This window comes from Geospiza fortis, unplaced genomic scaffold (genome assembly GCF_000277835.1).
Source record: "Geospiza fortis unplaced genomic scaffold, GeoFor_1.0 scaffold456, whole genome shotgun sequence".
Classification (NCBI taxonomy): domain Eukaryota; kingdom Metazoa; phylum Chordata; class Aves; order Passeriformes; family Thraupidae; genus Geospiza; species Geospiza fortis.
The window spans coordinates 979,586-997,760 of NW_005054462.1; the positions used below are offsets into that span (position 1 = coordinate 979,586).

The 18,175-nt window shown below is 39.5% G+C and overlaps 1 protein-coding gene across 1 annotated transcript in view; it reads right to left on the bottom strand.

Annotated features, from left to right (window-relative positions):
* The window catches only part of DOCK8 (dedicator of cytokinesis 8), a 68,645-nt gene that overhangs the window by 31,091 nt on the left and 19,379 nt on the right, over positions 1-18,175 (bottom strand). Inside the window, exons 14-23 of the mRNA XM_005427949.2 lie at positions 12,233-12,350; positions 10,493-10,563; positions 9,670-9,808; positions 8,063-8,164; positions 7,235-7,330; positions 5,916-6,150; positions 4,818-4,982; positions 2,914-3,089; positions 1,099-1,194; positions 63-158 (exon numbers count right to left, since the gene is read on the bottom strand). Of these exons, the coding sequence (XP_005428006.1) occupies positions 63-158; positions 1,099-1,194; positions 2,914-3,089; positions 4,818-4,982; positions 5,916-6,150; positions 7,235-7,330; positions 8,063-8,164; positions 9,670-9,808; positions 10,493-10,563; positions 12,233-12,350 (1,294 nt within the window). The remainder of the gene's footprint in view (positions 1-62; positions 159-1,098; positions 1,195-2,913; positions 3,090-4,817; positions 4,983-5,915; positions 6,151-7,234; positions 7,331-8,062; positions 8,165-9,669; positions 9,809-10,492; positions 10,564-12,232; positions 12,351-18,175) is intronic.

The following is an 18,175-nucleotide window of genomic DNA, read 5'->3' on the forward strand; positions in this document are numbered from 1 at the left end:
TTCCTGAAGCATGGCAACATGCCACCATTAACCAACTGTAAAATACCATTGTCAACTCTTACCAGGAGCTCAAAGAAGAACCAGGCATACTTGAAAACTGATTCTCTCACCATGCCCGTGCTGACCACCATCTGCAACGCCAGTTCCTCATGGAAATGCTACATAATAAAGACAGACTGTTGGAAAATGGCTTTTAATTAACTCATCTTTCATTTTCAACATCTTCCCTGTGGGAAACTTTTCCATACTGGAGGGTGAGCAGCCAGATGGGGATGTATGGGCATCCTTGCAAGATCAGAAGGCAGATTTCACCAAAATGAATGCTGTTGGCAAACAGACTTTGGAACCCATTTTTCTGTGGATCCAGAACTGTACATAACTGAAGAGGGAAATGCCTTTGGACTATTCTCAGGTCATTGTCTGTGTGCACAACAGGGAGAAGTCATGTTTCCCACTCACTGCTAAGCATTTTTGTTTAGCACATCCATGTTTTTCTGAGAGAAGGTAAAAGTAAGATTGACTCTGGTGGAAGAGAAAGACAGAGCAATAAGCACAGCAGACCTTGTAAAGACATTTGTAGAAGACAATACTTTTCACAGTGAGATCTGAACAAAAGACACACAATCCCAATTACCTAAACTTTTAGGAAATTCAAATTTGGACTATAAAAAGCTCAGTTCTAAAAGCTACAAAAAGGGACAAAGAAAATAATTCTTTACAGAAGAAAGAGGAGGCAAATATTTCTGAATCGGCTTTACTGTAACATGTAAAGACATGTATCCAAAGGTAAACAGCAGTGGAAAATGACAGAGGCTCTAAAACCTTGAGAAAGAGAGCAAAGGGAGGATTTAGACAGGCTGATACTTGTCTAAATCTGTCCTGGATAAAGAATCTAAAGACTCTGGAACAGAAGCAAAAAAGTTTGAGTAATGTTTACCCACAGATTCAATATCTCATCATTAATTCCTTGTTTGATAAAACTGGTTGTTATTTTGTTCCGTTGCTTCCCTCTCCACATTTAGAAGGGCCAATTGCCAGCACTACCTCAGGATGCTCCAGGTTCTGCAAGGAGTTCCCTCATGCACAGCCATAGCCTACCTTTTTATTGGATGGTCTTGTGCTTGCACAAAGGCCTGACATGTCATTTGTTCCTTCAACGTAGTAAGACATCCGACTGGAACTGTGATCCACAGGCTGGGGGACACAGATGGAAGAAATTCATAATAGTAAATCCATAACTAACTTAATCTAATTAACAGAGAAGAAATCACCTGCAGTTGGGGGTTTGTTTGGGTTTTTTTTAAGTTATGCACATACATTCATGTAAACAGTTATTCTCTTTCCTTCTTCCCATCCCCCTTCCCACTCAAGGCTGAAAATCACCGGACAGCAGCAGCAACAGCAGGGTGCAAATGCACTGCCATCGCGTGACCAATGGCAGCACTGCAGCTGTACTTTGGAGGATATGATTCACCCTTTAAAGGTGTGAGTCTATCCCCGGCTGTACATCGAAACTAATTAGCCCCTTGAAGTTCTTCCTTCCATTAAAAGTTATGACAATTTAAGATGCAGTGGATCGGCAGTAACCAATTGTAAATTTCTACATTTATCAATGTGATGAAGCTGTAATATCAAACATTTAAATTTTGTATTAATTTGGAAAAATGCCTTGAGGTCTGATTTGCCTTTTTTTCCCCCCTAGGACACAGTACATTAGAGTAAAAGTCATAAAATTCAAATCTACATTATTAAAAACTGGTATGGATGGATATACATGCGCATATGAACAAATCAAATAAATTGTCAAAGCCTGTGTATCTTACCAGTTCTGATTTAATTAGCTAAAGACCAGTACCTATTCATTTTAGATGGAGAAGCATATGCTCATTCAACAGAGAAAAGACTTCAAAATATTTCCGAAAAGAACCTACTTGAGAAGCACTATTTTACATATATAACACTCAAAGAAAAGTGAGGGGGGATACAGTTCAGACCTCATCAGATGTATTGCTGTAGGGATCTGCCAGGGTTGCAACTAGCAACAGGTTCCTTGCACAGGGGAAAAAAATCCTGCTTTTGCCAGAGGCATAGCTTCCCAGCTCCAGCTGAATGGCAAACTCGAGGTTTTGATTTCCCCAGACAGCTGCACACAGCCATCCTCATAAAGTTCTGAGATGAGCTGGGATGCTGTAAGTCAACGACCACCCAGTGCCAATCAGGGAAATAAAATCCTTCCTCTTGGATGTTCTCGACCTTTCTGTCCTGCAAGCCACTGGTGGTATATGTAGCAGTGGATGAGAATGCAGAGGAAGGTTGTATTTCACTCTGTGGTTGCATGAAGTATTTGGAAAGACCCAGGTGCAAATTATGCACATGGCATCTGCACTGTAGCTCATATAAAGCTATGGGGCTGCTGTCATATAATTGACTACTGACATTTAGGGTTGGTTTTTTTTGTTGGTTTTTTGTTGCTTTTTTTTCTTTGTTGTTGTTGGTGGTGGTTTTTTTTTTTTAAATAGGAAACTATATGACACCAAACAAAACGAGGAAGAAAGGTCTGTGGCTGCACTAACTCTGTGACTTGGACCAGACCAGGTCACCAGTTGTGAACAGGACTTAAATATCTGGAAAAACAGGAGAGTGAGGCAAGTCAAAAAAAGCAAATGCCTCTGTGAAGTGTCTAAGCCATAAACAAGAGACAGAGCTCTCACCTCCTACTCTACAATGGTAAGAGACATCAGAATTTAGCAATGGGATTTAACATGCATTTATGCCAAATCAGATAAACAGAAAATGCTCCTGGTGATACATACAGTTCATTTACAAGGAGCAAATCCAACCCTCAAAGACAAAATCAAGATTATTAGGTTTTGCACCATACCATTCTCCAGATATTTGACTTTGTTCTCTTACCTTGGATGACATGATGTTTTTGACCTCCTCATCATTAGCAGATTGTGTAACAGTGATGTCAGGATTGCTGCAGCTTATCACTCGGCTCTGCAGGAGTTTGCTTCCTACAGACACTGCGGAAGTGCGTCCAAAGGTGTAATAACGCGATTCTGTCGAAACGGCACTGCTGCCTCCACCTGCCACAGTGAGATGCTTGAATTAAGACTAAAGGACATGTATATGAGACAAACATCAGGTTCAAGCTGGTTTTGCTCAGCGGTGTTATAACATCAGCACTTTGAAAAGAACAAAACTCCCGAAAAACCTACTACCAGCTGCTTCATTAGCAATCTACACAGGCATTGAAAGAGATGTTACATATATTATCCCAGTCAACAGTTAACAGGGTGATTGCACAAGCAGTACCAAAAGATTAAGAGGGCTACCTAAGCAGCAGCACTATTACAATAGTTCTTTCTTCCCATCAGCTCTTTTTAATTTGCTGTAGATTAAGACAATATTCACAGGTCTAAACACAAAATACCACCTTCAATACATGATTTAATACCATCTTTGAAGTATCCAAGGAAGCAGGGAGCACTGCCATCAGGAATTTCACTAAATGATATCTAGTTTTCAGTTTCACCAAAGACCTTATTTCTCCAGGACAAAAAATGCCCAAGTGTATGTGAGCTCACAGATTTTCACACATCCCAACATCAGTCTAAATGTGCCTCAAGGGGGATTTAAATTAATATTCAAAGGAGAAAAAGGCCTACACACCTTTAGCTCCCACAGGACAGCTGCTTGTGTTAAATCATTGAATAGATACCAATTAATCAAATGAATCCTATAGGCTTTAGGATAATGATTGCAACAGAATACCAGAATGGCTGAGGCTGGAAGGGCCCACTGAAGAGCCATCTAGTCTAACCCCTCTGCTCAAGCAGGATCACCTTGAGTCAGCTGCCTGGGACTACAACCAGGTGGCTTTCTACTATCTCCAAGGTGAGAGGCTTGGGCAACCTCCCAGGGCAACCTGTACCAGTGCTCAGTCACCCTCAGAGGAAGTGTTTCCTCATGTTATTTCTGTTTCAGTGTGTGCCCATTGCCTCTGATCTTGTCACTGGGTGCCACTGGAACCAGCCAGGCTCTGTCTTTGCACTCTCTTTTCAGCTCTTTGTGTACACTGAAGATCCCTCCCTGAGAATTCTTTTCTCCAGGCTGAAGAGCCCAGCTCTCTCAGCCTTTCTTTGTTGAAGAGACATTCCAGACCCTTTGCTATTTTTGTGGCCCTTGGCCCGTCTCTGTCCAACATGTTCACATCTCTCTTGTAGTGGGGAGTTCAGAGACGGGACACAGGTGGCCTCACCAGGGTTGAGAAGAGGAGAAAGATCACCTGTTTAAACCTGCCGGTCTTACAGTATTTTATCCTCCAATGTCAAGTAAAATCTACTTAATGCAAAGTAGATATTGGGTGAGCTCGACCCTGTAACACTTGGCAGTAGGTCACTTTGCATGGAAAGTAATTTATTTATGCATAGGTCAGTAAAAATCTGGCATCTTAAGGCCATTTTAACTTATGAAAGAAATCATTCTAGAAAAAGTTTCCGTTTAGGCAATCTCTCTTGCATTTATCTTCATGAAGCTACAACAGCTTGTAGCTATGGAAACCTCTCACCTCAACCTTTCAATTTAAATTAGTAACTGAGGGTGGAGATTATCAGGGGCAAATTCATATTGCTCTTTGCAGTGCTGATATTCCTGACCTATCTCTTAGTGCTTAAACGGTACGCAGTCTGGGTCTGAGAAGTTGTGTTTGCTATCTTAAAGATCAATGCCTTAAGTCCTGCTCTCAAAAGTGCCATGCTGAACAGCATATATCAAGAAAAAAAATACTTCTGCAACTCTTGCACCAACAATACCTGGTTTGACCACTTCTCTTTGTGGGTCTGGCAGACGAAATACATAGTACACATAAGATGCCAGGAGACAGTTCCTTCCATGCTGATCCTTGCTCAGCTCTTTGCTATTGTGGAGACTATTCACTATTGCAACCACAGACTCAAAGGCAAACTGTGAGAAGTTGGCTGTGAAACAAAGGCAAGAATTAGAGTCAGTACTGAAGGGTATAACATAATTAAGTGAGGTCATTCTTTGAATCAACAACTAATCTTGCAAGGTTCAATTCAGTCCTTAACAAATTCAGAGTTTTAGACAGCAATTGCTATGTCTGACCAGACTCAAAGTCTACATAGGCCAATAAACACTCTTTAGCAGACTCACTGACTTTCAACCAAATCACTGGTGTTCTGTCACTTTGTGCTACATAAAACTGTTAATTACATTTCTAGCAGCTTTCACACATTTCCTATAAACTATCTTCTTGCAGAATACTAAGACTCATTACTCTACAGCTGACAAACACATCCAAGCTAGCAAGCTTTAGCACAGATATTGTAGAGGATGACAGATGTTGATTATCTGAATGAGATAGGAAATTACCTACACCACTGCATGCAAGTATGCCATTTTTCCAGACTTAACATATGTTATGGACAACTGGCATCTCGGTAAAACAAAACTCAGTGTTCACTATTATATTCTCTGGGTTTGTGCTCACTCAACTCTGTCTAAAGATCTTTGGGCAGAGGATATGATGCAGACAGCAGTATCAGTTGTAGGATAATGATTTTCCTGGTGTTTTACTTGCAAAACAACCCAATTCTAAACGAAGTTGATCCACAACCCACTTTCTGACCTATATTTTCAGATAAGTAAATTACTACAGTTCAATGTACCTTTCAACCAGAGACTGAGTCTCAAATGCAGGGGGCAAGGAGAAAAGGCAGCAACTCCATTAAGCCTGATTAAATTGTGCAAACTCTGTCTTGAGCAGCACAACTCTTTCTGAAGTGTGCTACCCTAAATACTAAATCTAAGCCTGAATATTTCAGCAAGCATTTCCCCCACACATCTAGGTTGCTTGCAAAGCCTCTTGAAGACCATGAACCAGTAAATACCTGTCTGGCCAGCTATGACCATAGGCTGTACAGCCAGCTGGAAAAGTTTATCTAGTACCAAATGCAAAAATAAGACAAGAGGTTCAAGGCGTGAAGAATTCAAACAGATAATGCTGAGTTTCAATTCATGCTCCAAGGAAGCCTCTGTAATCTTCTGATCCATCACTCGAAAGGGGAATGTCACTTGGCTTTCCAGAGAATGGCACAAGGTGAAGAACTTCTCCAGATGGTTGTCCTGCAAATACAGTGCACTCACAGTTAACAAAGTTGATATACTTCAGGCTAGCTCTGCCTAAGAAAAGCCTGATCATACCACCTCATGGGATGAAAGGAAAGATTTTTGCCCTTCTGGTTTTCAGTAGTGGCTGTTCTGAGTGATCAACTTGTAAAGCAGCTGTCACAGTGCTTTGTTTGCTCCTATTCATCTGGTTCAAATTCAGACTGTGGTGAGATCAGCTTAAAGGCAGGAAAGTTACTGCCCTCACTAAACTGATCACTTGATTTAATGAAAAGACTTTTCCTTCTATTTGATAAAACAGTCACATCATAGTCCCTCTGCCACACACCCGAGTTCCAGCTACCTACAAGTTATGTGCCATATGATTATGCCCTACTTGCATTTAAAAAACATGCTGCAAAGGGTTGATGGACCTGCTTCAAATACAGGGCCTTCAGCTGTTAGGACATATTTACCAGGATTAACTAGAATGGGATAAGGGATAAGAGCCACTGAAAAGGAACAGAAACAAAACAAAGCTGATCTGTCTCAAACCAGCATCTCAGTAAGACGGGCAAAGATCCAATTTCCTGTGGCATTTAAATGATGGGAATCACTGAGGTCTCACCCAGCACTAAGCTTGTGTCCCCAGAGCACATGGCATTGACAAGTGAGCTGCTTAACACATACTGGCAGCGTATGACCTGTCAATGGAGCTGCGGAGGAGCTATGCCTTTGGAGGTGCAGACACACAGTCTGAACTAGCCTTGAAGAACAGAAGACGCAGACTGCAGAAGCTGGCACTGTGCCCTGACAGCACCTTTCAGTCACAGCCTGAGCAGACCCCTGCTGAGCTGAGAGGACACCAGGCTCCCTATTGCTCCATGTGACTTCCTGCCAGGAGTGCTCATTTGTTCACTTACACCAATAGATTTAATTTCACCAAAGGATTTCATTCACAGAGGTTATCAGGTTATTTCCATAGCTCCTAATTTTTTTTAAACTGTGTGAAACTCAGTTTCATAAACCCGCTAAATTGGCCTGGACATCTGAATTTTCTTTGAAATGAAACTAAAGCTGTGTGTTGTTTCTGATGCATTACCTGGGTGTGAACAGATGACACAGCTTGAACTTCAACAATGAAAACGCCCTTGTGTCCTTCAACCCACTTAATAGGGGGTGTCTGAGATGGAATTTTCTGTGATGGAAAAAAAAATGGGAATCATCCTTTTAATGCTCAAACAGAAAGTCTGTTTACATGAGGGTCTATAGGGTATTCCCACTATTCACTTCATTTTAGACATCCAAATTCAGTGCCACACAGAGGATGACAGCTAAGAATCTCCTTGTTCTCATAGACAATTGTACAGAAGCTGATGCATTGAACAGGGAAATTTAAACAATTTCAGCTGGATGTCTAGCACAGACCACGTATATATACATCTTCTGATAGGATATTGTTAAGGCTAAAATTTCATGGTCAAAGCATTGCCAAAGGCATTCTGTGGTGATGTGGTACAAATTTCCTACATGCCATGTTTACTGGGAGCAGTTTTCTCCTCCAGTAATACCTGATTCCATTTCTACTCCCCTTCCCCAAAGCCACAGAAAAAAAAAAAGCAAACCAAATTATCCTGTGGAAGAAATCAAATTATTGCCTTGACACTCTTGAAACAAATGTATCCCTGATTAGACAATTCACAAGAATTTTCTTGCATAGCTAACTTCTAAAAAAAAGTATAATTATATAAAATATTAACACCAGTGACAATAACAACAACAACAACAACAACACTTTTCTTCACTTTCCCCTTCTAAAGAACAAAAAGGAGGCACTGCTTACCAGTGGACAGCAATGTTAGTTTGTAAAACACTTATGCTGTTCTTCTACATTAGGAAAATACTATCTTTTGACAATTTTGTTTGTTACCTCAGGCGAGTGAATTGAATAGTGTAAAGGCAGTTTATCCAATGCAACAGGAAGACTATGATGTCCAGTTTGAAGACGATCATTTAATTGAATTGGCAGCCACTGAAACAAATGAAGAGAAAACACAGCAATATTCCTGATGATGTATGATTAGACCCATTTATTTAATTTGTTAGATACAGTCAACGAAACAACAAATGAGATATTGACCTAAGCTTCTCTGGTCTAACCCATTCAACAGTAATTTCTTTGTATTTTAAATTCAAAGATAGCTGATAGCTACTGTAGAAAAATGTACAAGACTACTTTACAAACCATCTCTTTTGAAGAAAACAAACACAGAGCTTCTCATGTGTGACACACATTTTTCTAATAAATCCTATCAGAAGGATTTAGTGGAATCCATGTTTTGATTTAAAAATTCATGTATCTTGAATACACTGATTCTTGGTATTGAAGCAAATCAACAGCTAAAGTTTTGCTGGAATTAAATTGAACATCTTCCTTGTGGTTACCATGCCAGTCTGACTTTTCATATCCCTGCATTGATATTTGGACACATTTAATTTTTTATTCAAGTCTGAAAGAGACTGGGCATTTGAATATCATAGGGCAGAAACATTTTGTAATTAGATGAACAGAAACTTGAAAATTAAGTCCTCACCTATGTCAAACCTTGGTCCTGAGCTAATTTATTTCTTAACAATCTCACTGACATTGGTGGGACTATAACTGCCCATAAAAGAAAGCCCATTTGAAAGGATGCTCAGTACTGTGGTTTGAAAACTCCAAAAGCCAACAAAGAAACAAACAAGTAAACAACCAAAAATACACAAACACAACGGCCTCCCAAACTTCATAGAAAAGTACTTCATGGAAAGTACTTGTCTGGCTCCACATCTCCATTGCTGACCAAAGCTGTAGGATGTTTTAAAATCTGAAAATGTCATCCTCAATTCTTTCCTTTTATATGAAAATTTCTCCAGTAAAAAATACTGTTTGATAAAGAAAAAGATCAGATAGACTATGCTATAACATGTATTTCTTAATCTAAGACATTCTAGTCTCAACATGAAGATAAAGAAGGCAAGAGAATTAAATTTTAGCTTTTAGCATCTTTCTGGTTTTTAAATTTTTATGTGGATAAAAGACAATTTAGAGCAGAAATTAAGTACCATGTAAAACCTAAATGAAAATATTACATTAGCTATTACCTCATGTATGGACATGGTAACAGTAATAACTGTAATTATGTATGGTTTAGGTTTTTTTTTTTTCCAATAAATAGGATCTAACAGAATGAGACATGCTATAAGGCATTGTTGTTACAAATATTTAGTTGCATATTTCAGTTGATTCAAGTGAATTCATTAAGTTCAAAGACACAACAGTTAAAATTATAGGATGAGGATGTAACACATCTCAGGCGGCATATAGTTTATATGAATTCACACTAAGATCTTCCACTCGTTTTGATGTATTGCCATAACCAGAAAAGGAATAAATGACCAAATTCTTGACAAGCAGAGAGTCCGCATGGGAGACACATAGACATGCACATACATGCACCTACACACACCCACTCCTATGTATCACATGGAACTTACTGAATACCCTAGGAGGGTTTCAACAGATGCTCCTTGCTTGGGTTGGCAGCTGATGTGATAAAATGTGAACAGTAGATGGTGTTTCTCTGTGAGTTTTGCTGGCAGCTTAATTTTCACTTCTTCGTAAAAGTCAGGGGATCTGTTAAAAAAAAAAGCCAAGCATGTTCCCAACACAAGTGTAAGAATGAGCAAGAGGCAAATTTGCCAGTTGGCTTTTAGGTGCTACGGTTATAAAACCAGATAAATTCTGAAAACAGAGCTGAATTCAACAAAGTATACATATATATACACACACATTTTAATGAACTTGCATATTTTTATGCATTATGAATCTGGAAGTTATATTTATGAACAATCTACAGCTTTGAATCAGAAGAAAACAGACAGCATGAGCTGGACAGATTCAGCTTTCACCGATCTCTAGATTTCAATCTCTGTTTTGGATTTTTGCATAAGTATTTGGCAAATCCTAAATCCCAAGTTCTCATTTATGAGAACGAGAACGTCCCTTCAGCTCTTTTGGATCTCTGAATTCATTGAAGTGAATGATCTTAAAATTTGTGCTGCTTCTTGTTCCTGCTCCTGAATCATCATAGTAGGAATATTCTCAACTACTAAAAAGCTTCAAACAAGATAAGCAAAGGTCACCTCTACAACAGCCACTTATGCAAATGAATGCAGCAATCCAAATTAGATACGATAAATTGCACAAAACATAAATGTTTAAAATGGCATTGCTTGATGAACTATGTAGGGTAAATTATGTAGAGAGATCATGATTAATACTTCTTAAGTCATACAAATATATAGTAACAACACTTACTTATTATGATATGTGATAGCTGTGTATATTTCTTGGACAAATTCTGGACCTGAAGATTTCCCAAAAATTACCTACATTAAGAAGAAGACAAAATCAGGACTACAGCATTTATTTGTCATCATCTTGTGTAAATTTTAAGACAGTATCTAAAAATTTAAAATGACTCCTCAGCTTATCTTAGCTTTTTGGCATAATTGTCTTATTATCAAGCACCTTCCCCACACTCCATTCAGGGTAAAGCACCAGGAAAATGGAGCAGACTTATTTCTAAGTCACTGACTACCTCACATCACATTCTTTAGTCATGAACTAAAAGTTCAGGAATCATAGGAAAAAAGTTATGGTAAGCCACTTACATGTTGTCACACTGCCTTTATCTAAGTGCTAAAAAGTTAAATAAAAAGTATTTTTAGGAGTTTTGTTTTCCAGTTGTAACTTGCACATTCAAGGTGAGATACATCTCACCTTACCTTAGAGGTCCAAAGTCCCTTTAAAATCAATGAAGAAAAATAGGCATTTCTGGTGCTAGATTTGCTTTCCTAAGATACATGTCTATGGTAAGGCCTTGAAATCAAATAATTTAAAGTGAGCCCTGGGAGATGAGCTTAGACAACAATCCCTGCACTGTGCAAGTCGTAATATATGTATTAAAAGGAAGATCACTTACAGTGGAGAGAGAAGATAGATGAACTGTCTCTGTCCTAACCATTTGTCAAAACCTAATCATAACACAGGTAGAGTTTAAGGAAACCAACAATGCAGTATTGTGTAAAAGAAGGTGCTACATTCACATGGCACAGCTCTAGCTCTGGAAGAAATGTAGCTTGGGAAACACTGCTGATTTCAGGTCCACAGGTTATGTGGAGCAAGGCTGTGAAGTATATACTAAACAACATCAGCACACTGATAAAGACTGGTTGGGTGACAGTCCTCGGTCCAACAGATTGTTAGACTGAGTTTTCCTCAATGTGATATTTCCACTCATTGTTTTCCTTCCTCAACACATAAATTCACAGAAGATTTTTGTCTCAATGTCATTCTCTAGTAGCCAAAAACAATGTCTTGAAAATATAAAAAAAATTCAGGCTGAAGCAGGCATCTGGGTTGGAACATGTCAAACTGAACCTCTGAAGCTTGGTAAAGTTGAATAGAGGATCTTACAGTGAGAGATGATGAATAACCTGAACATAGATAGGACTGTCTATTCTGCTAGGAGGGTACACGGATGCCCTAATACACAGTGTTTCAAACACAGAAAGCTCTACAAACACCGTATAATTGTGCATCCATTCATGCTTAGGCAATGAAGATCCCAATTTTTACCTTCCAGTGTAATACCTTCCGGCACTTGTGTAAACATAGTGCATAGAGAGCAGTTACCCTGCAAAACAGACTACATCATTCTTAAAAGGTCTCTGAAGCTCCGTGAATTTTACCCTTAGAATTTTCAGCATGATACTGATGTAATGTCATTCTTCTGAAAATAGGGTCGGAAGATTTAGATGAGAGCAACATGCTTCTGGTTCCACTAGAATCACAAAAAAGTCTTTTTTGTTGTGGGTAAGGAGTATAGTCCTGCTTTAGGATGAGAATAAAAGCTTCTCAAGCTCTCTGTGTTAGGCTTCCCAAGGCCCCACTAGAAACTGTGGTGATGGGAAGTAAATAATGACTATTCTCTTCAGAGGTTTCTCAGGAATGCATGTAAACAAAAGCCTGCTAAGAAATCTCAGCATTTATTACCGGCATTGCACAGGATGGGTCTTCACCACACATAAATTGGATCTTGATGGTAATGTTCCTTGCAGAAGCCAGTCGGTTAGCAAAATTCAGCCTCTGAGGGTAAACATAGAGGAGATTTCTGGAACAAAGATAAGGAAGAATTGGTAAATGGCAAGAATTCCTGTTTGAAAATTAAGTGCACAAATTAGCATCTTGCTCATTCCTCTCCCTGTCCTTCAATCTCACCTACATAATGAAAGATCTGTCAGAACTCAATTTCAGAAATACACAAATAAAATATAATTTCTTGGTGTGACACATAGAACATCCTATATTTAAGGTCTTGCCTACACTAAGCTATGTTCTGTTACAAACGATTATCTTTGCTCGATGTAATGAAAAGCAGGAGTCTCTTGTAAAGCAGTTCCTTTCTCAGATGTGAATAATCAGATATTGGAAGGGGGAAAGAATCACTCAGAGGTGATAAAAACAAGGAAATCAACAATTGAAGTTCATACATTCATAGATTATAGCAAAAAAAGAAGGCATCTATTTCTGGATTATACAAACCAAAAAGCAGTATCAATGAACCGGAGTAAATACAAATAAGAAAATCTGAAACAATAATTCTATAAGCTACTTCTTATTAGTAATAATGCTTTGAAATATATCATACTTTGCTGTTTACTAACTTCTGTACATGAATGTATTAGTAAACATAAAAAGCACCTTTAATTTCTATGGGGAATTTGACAGCATAGGTGGTCTTCTGACGTATAATTCCAATAGAAGAGTAAAAAAATTAATAGATTTTTCTCTGGTGAAATTTATGGCAAATCTGAGATTTCAGGTAGGCATGGATTATATACAGATTCTGGAATCATGATTATGTCCATTTACTGTCTTGTTTTCCCAGTCTGATATAGGTTTCTCACTTCTTGTCCTCTGAGTGTAAGGAATAAGACTAGTGTTGGAGGAAGCATGCTGGCTTTCAGTGAGAAACAATGAAGACGACTCATGAACTTTCATGATTTCTTTCCATCTGTAGTAGTCAGAAGTTGCACACAGAATTGCACTCTCCTTATCACAGATCCTCAGTACCACTGCCAGCTGAAAAAGTCAAGCAGCCTTGGAGAATATTGTCATTAAGTCAGACAGTCCATCTTCCATATACTGTATCCCAAGACCAGGAAAACTGTCGTTTATTCTTCTGATTTCCATGTGTCACAACATGACAGTACTGTTCAATTACACAGGCCAAGCTACTCTTTTCAACCAACATGAACTACGCGGCATGCCTTAGTAAAAGAAATTACTTTTAACTTGCCTTTCCCTTCACTCAGAATGGTGCTTCTGCCTGTCACACTAGTGCACTCTCTTCCTTACCACCTTATCTGCAAGTTTTGCTTTGACAAATTTTCTCCCAGATCGTGTTAAGGAAAGCTAAGCGAAAGAGCTAAGTGAAATATATTGGTAACCTCTACTGAATTATACTTGGGGGACTGACATATTAAATGAAGGATATTGTCAATACTACATCTGCCAGAAGCGAAGAAATACATGTAGGGAAGGCTGAATAATACAGCCATTGCTTCATTAATCTGCAGCCTAGGACAAGATGTCACAAATCTATTTAATGTACCTGAGCACTGGATTTTACTTTTAGAAGTGACTTGAGATGAAAGATATGTAAAAACACAAAGAGCTCTCTGCTGACTACACAACCAAGGAAGCATTATTCCAGAAAGTACTGGACTGAAGAGCTCAAGCTTGTGCCATTTATGCTGAAGCAGTTTTAAGGATCTTGCTTACATGTGTATTAAACCCATCAGCACCGAGGAAGAACAGAGGCAAATGCTGACTCTGGATATCCTGCAGAGATGAAAGTGATGGCTGACATCTAAAACAGGAAGGTGCAATGATGATCAAAAAATGTCCCCTCACACAGGTATGAACTGTAAACTCACTGCTGATCCCTGCCTTAGTGCTACTGCCTGCACTCCATCCATACACTCCAAAAGCCTGAGGGTAAGCAAAGTCAAGGAGCATTTTCCCATGGCAGTTAGCAGGGGCATTGCGGCAGCAAATACTGCTGTCTTTTAGATAAACAGACAAATAGGATGCACATAAGGATGTGGTGGGCTCCCGGAAGCAGTGCATCTCCCCCAAGGTTCTGTATTGTGCAGAACTATTATAGCAACATGTCCCAGCAAATACTTCTGATCAGTGTGATCATATTTCTCCCCTCACTCTCCCTTCAGAAAGTGCAGCACTCTACCTCCAGATACAGTCAGATGTGCTTAAAAAACAGCAGAGCTATCCAAGGGACAACATGAGTCTACAAAAGCCATGGCAGAACACCCAGAATACAGAACAACCTGAGAATACAGTCCCAAAGGCCAGTAGAGTCCTGGGTGAGGCACAGATGCCAACAGCTTCTGTGGGTCAGAAAATTACCCAGAAGAGTGATAAGAGACTATTTCAGAATCAGTTACATGCTGGGAAAGCTAAGGGTCCCCCTAACCTGGCACAGGACACCATGTGGCAATTCTCATACAAATTTGCTGACCTTCCTATGTTTTCATGCGGCTTAGCAGTGATTTAATCACTTCCCATGGGCAAAGCAAGACAGACCTATCCTCTGCCAAAATAAAATCTATTCAGAGTTTCAAATCTGTGACCATTCTTATTTAGTGTTTGTAAATACTGCTTATGCATATGTGCACATAAAAGAATCCTTCTGTTTGCTAGACTACACCTCATGTGAGGTGTCAACAAGTGCATCTCAGCTTCTCGTGAACTTCTTATGAACATTCTCAACCTTCTTATGAATATTAGGCTTCTTCACTGATGACTGTGATGAGAATTCCATACAGAGCAAAACTCAACATTTCTGCAAGTAGTCCCTACTGATACAAACCGGGAATGTTCTGTAGGTGAGGAGTGATGGATGAATTAACATTGAAATTTAAAACTTCTGGTACTAGACACAAAAGCTCACTAACTCATTAATTAAACTTTTCAATATTTGTTGATTCTTTCACAATTTTGGTGGGGAGTCTTCAGGAAAAAAATGGTTAAAAATTAAAAAGCACCTCATAAATGCTTAACCAAACATGGAAACCCATTCTAGTCAGCCATTGATCAGGAAAATCGAACAGTGACAGAACTTCAACAAGAGGATGTGTATGAGTCATAAATTCTGTATTTTAGGATGGGTAATTTGGAAAATAGTTCGAATGATTTTTCTCATGTTGCTAAAATTTTGAATAATCTGAAGAGCTGGTGGACAGGTGTAAAACTAGACTGAAGGGCCCTTAGAAGACTCACATGTAGCAGACATGCTCTCTCTGGATTCCACAGGCAGAGAGGTAGAGAGGAGTAAACAGCGTTGTGAGAGCAAGAACAGGAGTGAGACACCATTATTCATCAATAACCTTTCCACACCCCAAACTAGTCAAGGATGGGGTGGAATGATTACCCCCAAAGCATAGGCCTCCAGCTCACACTACAGACTACAGCAAGTCTGAGAACACTGCTAAGTGGTTTGCAATTAAACGAAAATGAAACCACAAAGAAAAAGGGTTTTTTCCTCTTCCTTCAAAAATCCCCTAAGCGTTAGGTACTACCCCTATCACAGACAGAACTTCCTGTGCCTGGTTAAGCTGAGTTACTGCTGAAGTGATGTGACAAATCCCTCATCCTCAGCACCAACATTTCATAGTGGCAGTAAACAGCATCATTTTCATTTATATTTAATGAGAAAATAAAATGACAAACAAACTTTAAATTATATGATTTTTCCTATTAAAAATAGATGGGTATGAAAGAAATAAATCTTGGAATGTTTTGACAATTTCAGGGAAATATTTTTACTAAAGAAATGTAAGTACACAACAAAAAGAAGTGCTCAATTTCACAGTGCACAAAGAAAGTGGGCTGGCTGATCTCTCTGGCATAAATCAGAAACAGCATCATTTAAAATAATGGTATTACACCAGTAAAAAAAAAAGCTTGCAAGACCTGAGTTCAAAGACTATAACAGAAGGCTCCACTTTCCCTTTCACAAAGGAAAAATCTATTAAAAAACAAAAAACAAAAAACCCCTAAACAAACAAAAAAAAACAAAAAAAACCAAAACCAAGGCAAAAAAAATCAACAATTCATTCCTCTGAAGTACCTTTGACAACCCCCCCCCCCCCCCCCCACGCCCCCCACAACTATCACCTTTAAGGCCCTAGCAAGCCACGACTCACATCTATGACTAAATGCTATCAAATTGCTTAAGTAAGACAGGATGATTTTACTTTTCAGATTAGAAGAAAGGGAATAAAATAATATGAAACACTTTGTATTCAGCTCTATTACAAATTCAGAGTTACTCCTCATGGGTTAGTTTAATCGCAGACTCAAAATGGCATTCACCATGTGGAAAACTAAGCACTGAGAATTACATGACAGTTAAATTAAGCAAAGGGTTATAGGGCTCCATGGAGGAGTGTGGACAAGCTGGATCATAGGCTGAGCCCAGTGGTGTGAGGCTCAGCAAGGCCCAGTGCTGGGTCCTGCCCTTGGGTCACACCAACCCCAGGCAGTGCCACAGGCTGGGGCAGAGTGGCTACAAAGCTGCCCCAGGAAAAGGACCTGGGGGTGCTGGTGACAGCAGCTGAACATGAGCCAGCAGTGCCCAGGTGGCCAAGAGGGCCAATGGCATCCTGGCCTGTGCCAGCAATAGTGTGCCAGCAGGAGAAGAGCAGGGATTGACCCCCTGTACTCAGCACTGGTGAGGCCATACCTCAAATCCTGTGCGCATTTCTGAGCCCCTGACTAAGAAGGATATGGAACTGCTGGAGTGTGTCCAAAGAAGGTCAAGAGAGCTGGGGAAGGGTCTGGAGCACAAGTCCTGTGATGAGCTGCTGAGGGAGTTGGGAGGGTCCAACTTGGAGAAAAGGAGGCTCAGGGGGCTTTAAATTGGATATTATGATGTATTTCTTCACCAAAAGGGCTGTCAAGCATTGGCAGGCTATCCAGGGAAGTTGTGCAGTCATAGGTAGATGTGCTGCTTAAGGGACATGGCTTAGGGGTGGACTTGGCATAGCCAGGTTACAGTTGGACTTGATGTTCATTGGCCTACATCACCTATGTATGTCAGCTGTGTCATTACCATTGATTCACTAATTAATGTAAAGATTAATGAAGGCAACTATTCTTTATAGACATTTTCTTCATTATCACAAGTTAGACTGAACAAATCCTACTTTGTCTTGTTGCCATGACTTTTACTTAGGGGGAAAATCAAATGGAGATTTAAAAGAAAAGATTAAGCATGTAAGGTGTGAACTCTTGCTGAAAGAATGTGACTGTTGAGTGATAGCAAGCGTTTCCTCTAATGTGGATGCATGTATTCAATACAGACACCCTGGCAATAGAACGATAGTGTGAAGACACCCATATTTGCTTTAGCAGAAGCACAAATTAATTGTTGGCATGGTGGCTTTGATACTTATTATGTCTGGTTGCAGAAGTGAGAACCTGATGAGAACTAAAGGGAGAATATTCTGAGCAGACTCTACTGTTGCTACAGCTCAGAACCGCAGTAGTTGCTAATGGTTTTTGTCAAAACCAAACCTTTAGACACTGCAAGACTGCACATTGGAATTGACACTTCCTGGGGCCAGACAACAAGTAGGAAAGTTAAAATTCTGTCTTATTTTTTCATTAAGCTAAAAAAAGTCATCTTGGCTCACATTCATTCACATTTCGACTTTCAATTCTATAAAAACTACTTTTCCTATAGAAATGTCTGCATTAAAGTTCTACCACTATCCAATTCTATCTTGATACACAGAGAAGACAGAAGTACCATAACTCTCTGCATTTTAGTGTACTGGTGCTGTGAGCTGCCCTCGGGAGATTGAATACCACTGGATTATGGCAGAGCTCAGGAGTAACTCCTCCAAAACT